We start from the raw sequence: 11,041 nt of genomic DNA on the forward strand, positions 1-11,041 counted from the left end.
TTCATGTAGTGGAAAGGATTTTCAAATTCATAATTCATTTTACAAAATGAAATACATCATTTAAAGAACACAGCACAGTTGTTCCTACATGTTCATTTAGGTTGTAGTTCCATTTTAAAAAAAAAAAGTACTTAGATATTTTTTAAATGATTGTCAATTCATTCCAAAAACTAGTAAATACAAACAAGTTGTTTAGAAACATTTAGTTGTGTTTTTTGTTTTTTGAAACAGATTGTTTTGGAAGAACAGAGATGTGGCTCATTTGAAATATTGTCTTTTAACCACTCTGAAATAAAAATTCATCTGATTTAATTCTCCAACCTAACGCTGTTTCAGATCCCACTTTTCAAAATGAAGGACCTGATATTGATCTTATGCCTCCTGGAAATGAGTTCTGCAGTACCGGTAAGTCAGAGTTTTCTAGATTGTGCCCTAAGAGGGACATTGTTGGATACTGAACAATACTGAAGGACGTGGGCTGAAGTTCATGCATGGACTCATTTGAATTAATCCAGTGGTAGACTTCCTACTGAGTCAGGGTCATGGTTGCCCAGACATCAGTCTTACCATCCAAAAGCAGTAAGTCAAATGTATAATTTTTTATTCAAAAAGATATTAAACTATTCCAAAGGCAATTTTGAAGTCTTATTCCATTCATTCAAAGATAAAGGACTTAAATGTAGCCTCCACAATGCCATGGCACAATTTTATTATCAACTACTTGCTACCTTTATGTAATTGAAATGGAGAAGGAATTTCTCCACAAAAGTGAAGTACATTTTCTTCATTTTTAAAAGAATATTAGCCAAGTTATGATGATCACAAAACAGAGCTAAGTAGTTCCATTTGAAGCTAGTAATTAACCAACAGATTTGTCTTATAGGGGAGACACTGTGTGACTGGTAGCTAAAGTTTCTTAAATCAAAACATGCCGTGGCAAAGGGGCTAATTGTATGTTATGGTCCAACACCTGGTTCACTCTATCCCATATTGATCTGACCTCATATGAATATAAGCCTCTAAGTCCTGAACTACTCCAGCCAATAGTATGTGTTTCTGTTTTCATGAAGACTTTATTCAGCTACTATATGCATTTGGCAAATATTGATTGAACACCTGCCATGTATCCAGCAATGTGCTGGGCATTGGAGGCATGAAGGTAAATATGACATGGTCTCTTGTCTTGAGGAACTCATAGTTGGACTCAGAGGAACTTTAAAATATTTCAGTTCCATGAGAAAAAAGTTTAGCTACTTGGGTTTCTTAAAGTTAAATGTTTGGGAGGAAAGAGATAAAACTGGTTACAAGGATGAAAATCTCAATTCTACAGATAAAAAGAGCTCTATTCCATTACCCAACATGAATTGTAAGTGAAAGAAAAATTGAAGATGCCACCCTAGCTTACTTTTGTATGATACTGACATTGGGGTCAGCCTCAGCCATCCGCCATCTGTCTAATACTTTGACATTCTTGGAACCTCTGCTGGTCCACACCTGTGTCAATCAGGTCCACCCCAAGGGACACAATTGCTTAGGATTGCCAACTGACTGCCTATTAAATTACATATTCTTCTCCTTGTACTTCCTTGCTGGAAATGTATCCTCTGTCCATTTACGTTCATGTAAACATTGTTTAAATCATGACTTGGAGCAAATGGAAAGCAAAGTAGACTTTGTCCTGTAGCTGCATCTGTCCAAGATACCTTATTTGTGTACTGGCCAATGGGAGGGAGGAAGGCTTTACTCTCACAGTCCCCTCAAATGCTGAACAACCTGCTCATACCCTCCCCCCACACACACACATCACTCTCCCTGTCTGCACAACTCATCTTTTTCTCTGCTTGGAGTATTTATTACCCATTTATAATTCCTTCCCCGCTATCCATTGCTAAAACTGAATTATTTGGAGAAATTTGCTCCATGATTCAGAGGGTGAGATTTTACCTTTTTTATAAAAAGCAGAAGGTGGAGGGTAGATAACATACTCAGGAAACTATCCCTGAACTTCTCACTCATAAAAAATAAATAATCCCAATATATTTAGTGGACATTCCGTCAATATTTGTGGTATAAACGAAGGAAGGAAAGCACTAAGAATCTGTGACTCTCAATAATAAGGATTGCCAAAGAACCAGAGACCCTCAAAATGCACTCTAATTCTTACTCTTCCATTCTCCATGTCTTTCTACTGGTATAAGGATTGCTTTAGAAAGAAAAATATCTCACATTTTAAAAAGTGTGTAAGTATAACTGTATTTTTAACAATTTCTAAGTGAACACATTAAGTATAATGATACCTGATGCTAGAATGTTTTTTTTACTTTAAAAAAATTATATCTTGGATATGATTCAAAAAATATAAACACAGATCAATAGGTTTATACATAAAATAATCTTTCACAAAGGATGACAGAGGATTTGTTGAAGCCCCTTGAATGGGTGGCAAGTTAGGTTTTGCATTTGGTTTTGCTGAAGGCCATGATCCCATGCCACATTCCATTAGCCAGAAGCATGTAGGTTTGCCAAAAGCACAAGAAAATTGAGCTTAAGTTTATCCCTTTTGCTTCTATGGGGTAATTTTTTAGAATACAGAGTACTCTTGGTATTCTATTTTGCAGCTTTATTTTACTTCTTGTTTTCAGTGTAACCTCCAACTAAATCAAATTTTGCTGTATTAAGATACAGACAAAGCGTAGATGGTTCATGTGGAAGCAAAATTATTAAATATTATGTGAATTCCCCAATTGATTTAAATTCTTCTTTCTTCTCCTTAAAGGCTCAAGTCAAAAGCCCTCACAGCTGGACTTTATGCACTAGGTTAGCTTTCTATTTCCAGTGTGCATTTAAGGAGGGTTCTCACCAGAGATCTCAACATTATTATTATTCCCATCTAGGTGTTTCCTCAGCAACCTGGGACACTGGGCATGGCTAGTTTGAGCCTGGAGGTATGTACTGTCGGAGTATTTACATATACGCTTTACATTGTACGGTCCTAGTAAGAGAGAAACACCATGGGCTGGCTCTGTTTTCCTAGCCGGAAGTCAGAGGCTGTCTAGAGAAGCTTCAGAGGAGTATAGGACAATTATTAGAGCCTCATCTTATCATTCTACTGCAATTTTAAACTCTCAGGTATTTCAGTCTTTAGAATGTCATCTGTGTGTGAATCAGATCAATACTAATATTTAATACCTAATATATATTATATCTACATAGTATAATTACTATATTAATGTAATTACTACATTAATTAAAACACATTGTTCTGAAGCCACAAACGGTTTATATGTAATTCCATCACCTCATAGTATCTTACATGAAAATGTTCCCATGAAGAAAATGTGCCTTACAAAATGTAGTTGTTCATAAGAGCTCCTGTAAATTACATTAACCTTGTTCTATGGTACCTGTTTCATATCTTGTGTCTGTCTTCCTGCAGTTCTCATAACTAATAATACTGTTTAGAAAATCTCAGCATAATAGAAATATTTGGCCATATCAGTAGAAAATATTGACAGTTCTGAACAGAAAAATAAGTTTATTCATATCATGACAATCTGGGAGAATCAATACTTGCATGGGCTAGACGCTTATTTCTAATGGAAGCTAATTTCATTGTTATTTTCTTCTCACTTTCTAGCTTAAAATCCTCTCAAAGCACTCTAAATCTCTTCCTATTGAATTGAAATTAACTTTTTGTTGAATTGGCAGCATTCTTGGCCATCTATCCAGATAATCACCATTTTCCCCAATATTTTTTATACTCATTATTTTTAGGCCTTTTTTATTTGGAAAAGAGGTAGGGTTTGTTTTGTTTTGTTTTGTTTGCCTGTTTAGGGGCTGGATTTATAAAAGGCAAAGTAAGTTAAGTGGGGAGAGAGTCAATGAAACAATATTCTCACAATTAAATTTCTATTTCAATTGAATGAGCTATTTTCCAGTGTTCTAATGTGACCTCCATTTAAATGATACTTTCCCTCTTATTTTATTAATGATTAAAAAAGCAAACTTACTAATTTAATAGCAATAACAACAATGGCACAACCACATTTAACTTTTCCACTTTTAGTAACAATTTGTGTCTATTTTTATTTTATTAAAACTGACTCACCACAAACTTTGTGCTAATAATACTGCATGTTGAGAAAACAGTTGTATCATACAGAAAAGGAATATATGTGGCAAATACTAACCCACTTTTTTTTCTTGACAGACAATGAGACAGCTGGGAAGTTTGCAGGGATTAAACATGCTTTCTCAGGTAACCTTAGTTTCAAATATTTCTTATTGAAAGAATGAATGGTGGTAGTGGTAGTGATATTAATAGTAACATCATAATTCCTAAAATGTGTTAGTGAATAGACATTATCCTAAGAAGAAAAAAATGGCTAATTGAAATAACCTAAAACAAAATAAGATCTTGGGATGGATTGGTAGATAAAACAATATTGAATTTTTTTGAATTTTCAAAAAATCCTGGATCGTGCTGTCAACTTTATTAAACAGCCCAAAATATGAGGGCTTACAAAGCTAAATCTCAAGTAAATTTATGGGAATATTGCAGTCTGGCTCATAATGGAAAGTAAGTCTATTGGAAGAGAGTATTTACCCACCCATATAAAATTCACTTGATGTCACACTTACTTTTGCTATCTCTACACTTTCTATGGATTTTATAGAAAATGAAAACCAAGTTTAAGCCAATACTGAAATAAAAGCATGCTTTTTTTTCCCTGCATGTCTTTAGTATTCAAGATTTGGTTTTGGAAAATCATTTAATTCTTTGTGGATGCATGGTCTCCTCCCACCACATTCTTCTTTCCCATGGATGAGACCAAAGGAACATGAAACTCAACAGGTAGGTTAATCGTATCAATGTGTTTGAAACTTCAAGCTTAAAAATATTCCCCTATTTGTCTTCTCTAAATTGTCATAAACTAGCTACAGATATTTGGATCAAAAATGATCCAAATATTAACAAATCAAAACCTATAATGGTTTTTAGTACTTAGGAAAATTTAAAATAAAGTGTTCCAAATTTTCGACCTATTTATATATTTAATTCCTTCACAAAGGAAGATATGGTCTGCAAAATATAAGAGACTACATTAACAACACGAGTAATAACAATAGATAAACTATCTTCAAGATGAAAGCAGACAATGCCCTGGACAATACTCATTTTAGTCAAGATTCCTAAAATAATTATTCAAAGGCATGTTTAAAATGATGCCAAAGCCCTGGTTAAAATATCATGAACTTTACAGCAATCAATATATACATCAATCAGTTCACCATTATTTATTAGCTGTCTAAGAAATGCATAAGCCAAGTTGTAGATTGGGAGAGAAAGTGGAAACATTTAAGAATGGCTCCAAGGTTCATGAAGTTTCACATCCGAATGGGGGATAAGACAAGACACCATATCACAAGGTGCTACATTGTGAGGTATAAGTAATAAAAGCCATAGGAGTTTAGAGATGCATGGTAGTTGAAGAGGCAAAGCAGAGCCACTTTGAGGAGCTGGCAAATGATTTAAAAATTACAGGGAGCCCTTCACCACAGTTAATTTCAAAAAGGAGCAAATAAACATGGTTGTTTTAACAGGAACCTTTGGTTCTAGGAGGCCTTTCTATGACAAGTAGCATTACTCACCAATCCACATTTCGTGGGACAAAAAATTATGTTAATAGTGACTGTTTCTCCACTTGATTGTTTCCAAAATGGACTCCATGATGCAGGAATTTTGTATTTGATTTAATGATCCATTCCCCTGTCATTAATTCAAAAAAATATATTATTTATCATGTACCAGGCATTTGTTATGAACCATGTTAAGGCCAAGGCCAAAAAGACAAGTAACACAAATTATTGTCTCTCAGTGGACTGGAGGCAAAGATACCTAGCAAATCGTTGTAATCCAGTGAGAAAGTAGTAAAAGAGACATACCTATGGGAACTCAGAGGAGGAAACGACAATTCTACCAGAAAGTCCAGTAGTTTTCCATATTCTTGAGTACAGCTAGTCCCAAAGGAAGTAAGGGAGACGGCCCCAAATAACGCTGACTGTACATAAATTGGTGCTTCCTACATAAACATAGCTTCAAGACAACTCCCCTAGACTCTCTTGCAAGTAGAAAGTTTCTCAAGCCCTTTTGCTTTAGAACTTCTAGATACCACAGCTCAGTGAGCTATCACTTCCTGACACTCCTTTCTAATTTTTCTGCAGTATGAATATTCTTTGCCTGTGCATCCCCCACCTCTCCCATCACAGCCATCTCTGCAGCCTCAACAGCCAGGACAGAAACCTTTCCTCCAGTCTGCTCTTGTAAGCGACATCCAGGACACCGCCCAGAAGGGAGGACCCCAGCCTCCAGTTCACCAGGGACAACCGCCCTTGCAGCAAGCAGAGGGGCCAATGCTTGAACAGCAGGTGGCACCATCAGAGAAGCCACCAAGGGCCGAGGTAATTCTTTTCTCTGTGAAGTCAACTCAGGATGACCCACTAACTCAGTGAAGGAAAACTAATTTGCAGAGCACATTTAAATAATCGGAACTTTCAGGCAGAATAGACGACAATACGAATATGTTTTTAAGCAGTTGACATATCTGGGAGTAGAATATAATTATCCATTCCTGTCCTTTGCCATCAGAAACAAGGCATGGATTCTAAAAGATCCCATGCCTATAAAATTTAGTTCCTTAGTTGCAAAGAGATGAAAGCTTTCAGAGGAAATAGGACAGCCCAGAGAAGCCCATGCTTCCTATCATCAGGATCTTTTTCAGTGTTGGAAGGACTGAGAAGAGTGATTGAGCCCACAGCATTGCACGTAGTATTTTGGATTATTGTTTCTCTATCTGGTAGAGAGAAGACAATCATGTAATAATATAGAGACAAGAGCAGCGGAAAGAAAAGAAGGTACCATGTAATGAGTATGTGGCAGGCGTTTAACAGTCCCCCATATTATCCTGATGACATTCCTATAAAGGTAGATATTATCATCCTTTAAAAAAGACAGACTTTGACAGGTTGTAAAATTTTCCTGGCATTACTGAATAATTAAGTGGCAGAGCCAGGATTCAAACCAACCTGGCATGCTCTGAATCCCAAACTCATTACTTTCTACTCTGCAAAACAAAGCAAATTCGTGGTAGACGTGCCCCGTCTCCCTCCCCATGCACTTGAGACATGCCAGTAAAAGGCAATTGTTATATCTTGGGTGTACTGCCCAAGACTAAATGAAAATGAAAATCAGCATTTTCATTTTAGATTGTTTTATCATAGTCATAAATAAGAGTGTATCCACTTCTATTTTTATAGTTTAGTAATTTTCATGTTTATCTGTGATACAGCTACCAGGAATGGATTTTGCTGATCCACAAGGTCCATCAGTAAGTACAGATCTCAGTAAGATACTTTCTTGTGAAAAATATCTATACGTCAATAAAGAAGAGTGAAAAATTTTCATTGCCCCATTTATCCTGAATATAAAGTATAATTGTTTCACTTTTTTTCTTAAATATTAAGTACTTATTTGTTATGCTAATCCACCTGGAAAATGGTGGATTCATTCATTCATTTTTGCAAAATGAATTACTGATTCTGGTTTCTACCACTTGAAGGTGTTCCAAATAGCCCGTCTGGTATCTCAGGGACCAATGCTACAAAATAAACCATCACCGGTAAGCTTTCTAAAATATGTCTCTGCCAGCAATTTACTTAAAATTTTATCTTGGAAAATGCATTTTATAATGATTATTGCATTTATATTTAGCTTTATCCGGGAATATTTTACATGTCCTATGGAGCAAATCAATTGGTAAGTCTGTATCCTACAAAAAGTATCATTTTAAATTAAATGTTATCTTAAGAGCTAAAATTTTAAAATCTAGGCTTCATACAAAACAGTCCATATTCTCTGAATGCTTAAGTTAGCAACTGAAATGGCAAGGAGGCACACTTTCTATTTGAATAACTCTGGACACACACATACACACACACACACACACACACAGCAGCAGCATTAAAGAAAAGGTATATTTTCTATCTCAATTATCCAAATTGGCTACATTTATTCAATAATGACTCATCTTTCCACTTTACTCTGCTTCTGGGCACAGCATTAATATTAAGTCTTCAGGAAAAACTAAGTGACTTTTAACTTTGTCTTGAATAGCTAATAGGATAATAGGAATCTGCTGTAATAAGATGCACTGTTTCTTTTTGAACAGAACGCTCCTGCCAGACTTGGCATCATGAGTTCAGAAGAAATGGCGGTGAGTAATGTCTTCAAACTCTTATTAAAAAAGTGGTCTGGGGAGAGCAGTCACAGATGACTTCCTGCAAGAGGTTTTGGCCATGAAGTTCACTGAACATACAGCACAGGACTCAGATGGTTCCACTCCAAAACCAAGACCTGATTCTTATGCAACATGCAAAGATTTCCCCATGTTTCCCATGTCATCTTTTTCTGGGCAATGGCCCTTCTAGAACATAGGATTTTGCCTCATTCCTTGAATATGAGCAGGGGAGAAACCTCTCTTGAAAAGCCATCATCATTGAATAGCATATGCTTCAAACCAAAAAGGATACACCTGATTTGTACAGAATTCCCACTTCTTGGACTATTAACCCTTCAAAACAACAAATTCAACAGTGTTGCAAGTAATTTAGATCTCAAAATTGAGAGATCAAAAGGAAAAAGAAAATTAACAAGTCTATATATTATGTGTTCACCACAAGTGTAGCCACCATCTCTCACCATACAACACTTTACAATGTTGTATACATGAAACCAATGTGACATTGGGTGTCAACTATATTCAGGTAAAAAAAAAAAGAAAAAAGAAAACTAACCAAGTTTAAAATGTGATTAGTATAAAATTCAAAGTCTCAAATGAATGAGTCATTTGAGCATATTCTTTTTCTATTATCCATGCTATGACAACTTTAAAATTTGAGACCAATAGACTTGCACAATTTTATATTTTCCCTCAGCAATTTCTACCTGTTACATCTGTTAGAGCACAAAACAAAAGAAAACAAACACCATACTAAATTAAATCATTATCAACTATAGATCCTATCAAATTAATAAATACATATACATGCTATCACTGACAGAAAACTCACATCCCAACGTTCTAGAGTGCCTTCTGTGAAATAGATGCATAGAAAGACAGAGGCAAAATAAATTAGATAAGCTTTCTGGTTTCAAGGAGTTTACTGTCTCATCAATGGAAAAGATAGATACAAGGGTAGATAGTGTCAAAATGATGTGATAAAGGGTAACAGAGCTATGAGAGAGGGAAGGGGGAGAGGCAGTTAGCTCAGCCTAGGGGCTCAAGTGCCATCCTTCGAGGAAATGATGTGAGAAGGGGAGATTTAGAGAGTGGTGGGCCAAGGGAAGGTAGGAGAAAAGAATACTGGATCCACATACCACAACACAACTGGCTGAAAATTCAAGCAAGTGTTAATTATCATCTTATAATTTTAATTAATTTATAATCTGTCTCATGCTCAAAAGATTTTGCTGCAGCCTATGAAAAACCCACAATAAGTGTGGGTTATTAATAATAATAATATTATAAAATAATAAGGCAGAAAAAGGAAACGTGGTCAGTTCTACAATTCTAACTGTCCACAGGAAGAAAATATTTCCATTCCTCCAGAGAAATCAAGCTTCTTTTTCTTACGCATGTTCTAAAAGAAAGAGAGAAAGAGAAAGGAAAGAAAGGAAAGGAAAGGAAGGAAGGAAGGAAGGAAGAGAATGAAAGGAAGGAAGAAAGAAAGAAAAAAGAATATCTTATGTGGGTCTTCATTCATTTGAGAAATGTTGACCTAGTTCTCTAAAACATCCCCCAACAAACAGCAATAGATCCGTTGTTGTTCGTTCGTTCGTTTGTTTGTTTGTTTTATGATGGCATTGCCTATTTTGGCTGCTTATCGTTTTCTTCAAATTAAATTCAAAGTACGTTTTGCCTGTAGCCTTGCTTCCACCCTGCTTCCCCACCTCTCCCATTCCCATGCTTTCATCCAGACATGGCAAAGGGTCTTCATCTGTCTTTCACAGAAGTGAGTAACCAGAAAAGAGCAGAATCCTCTCCTTTCTATGTCAAAGCCAGTTTAGTGAGAAATGTGCTTACACAAAGCTGTCAGCCAACTCCTTGTTCCCTATCAGCTTTTTATGGTTCCTCGGTGAATCTGCCCAGGTATGATTGCATGCTATACTTAATCATATGTGAAAATGGTATCTTTGGTCACTGGTTTTTTTCCAGGGAGGCAGAGGAGGCCCCATGGTCTATGGAGCCATGTTCCCAGGATTTGGAGGCGTGAGGCCTAACCTTGGAGGGATGCCCCCCAATCCAGCCATGGGCGGGGACTTTACTCTGGAATTTGACTCCCCAGTCGCCGGAACCAAAGGCCCTGAGAAGGGAGAAGGAGGTGCACAAGGCTCACCTATGCCTGATGTTGACCCAGCCAATCTGGAAAACCCAGCTCTCCTTACAGAGGTAGCACCTGGTGCCCTGGGAGGACTTCTTGCTCATCCAAAGGGCAACGACCCCAGCCTGGCAAGAGGCCCAGCAGGGCAGAGCGGGGGACCTCCCAGGGTCACCCCAGCAGACGCTGACCCACTCATGACCCCTGGATTAGCTGATATTTATGAGACATACGGTGTTGATGTGACCACACCCCTGGAAGAAACACCCACGGATACCACAGCGATTCCAGACACTCCACAAACATTGATGCCAGAAAACAAGGCTCAGCAGCCCCAGATTATGCACGATGTGTGGCATTTCCAAGAGCCCTGAGAGCCTGGAGATTATCAGCTACCTTCTGTATGCACAAGCTCCCCAGCTTTGTCCCCATAGTATATCTTTTTGCTAACACTCTTACTACCCTTCTGCAGCAAAGGCATTGAAAATGCTAAGCATATATTAATAAATACAAGTGCCTAGAAATAGTGTAGGTCCCCTTTTTGCTTTCACTCTCCTATTGAAATAAAATGTGTCAACCATCTCTGTGATTTAGAAATACTATT

General features: G+C 36.9%; 1 protein-coding gene across 1 annotated transcript; it reads left to right on the top strand.

Moving 5' to 3' along the window:
- Window positions 1–315: 315 nt before the first annotated feature.
- AMBN (ameloblastin) lies at window positions 316–10,811 on the top strand (the record flags this gene model as incomplete). The annotated part of the gene is made up of 10 exons (XM_027600100.2): window positions 316–405; window positions 2,895–2,945; window positions 4,211–4,258; window positions 4,745–4,855; window positions 6,226–6,462; window positions 7,350–7,388; window positions 7,620–7,679; window positions 7,772–7,816; window positions 8,229–8,273; window positions 10,275–10,811. Coding segments are annotated over 10 exons (1,263 nt in total), but the record flags the coding sequence as incomplete, so codon positions are not given.
- Between the last annotated feature and the right edge of the window lie 230 nt (window positions 10,812–11,041).

The sequence above is a fragment of the Zalophus californianus genome, chromosome 2 (genome assembly GCF_009762305.2).
Source record: "Zalophus californianus isolate mZalCal1 chromosome 2, mZalCal1.pri.v2, whole genome shotgun sequence".
Classification (NCBI taxonomy): domain Eukaryota; kingdom Metazoa; phylum Chordata; class Mammalia; order Carnivora; family Otariidae; genus Zalophus; species Zalophus californianus.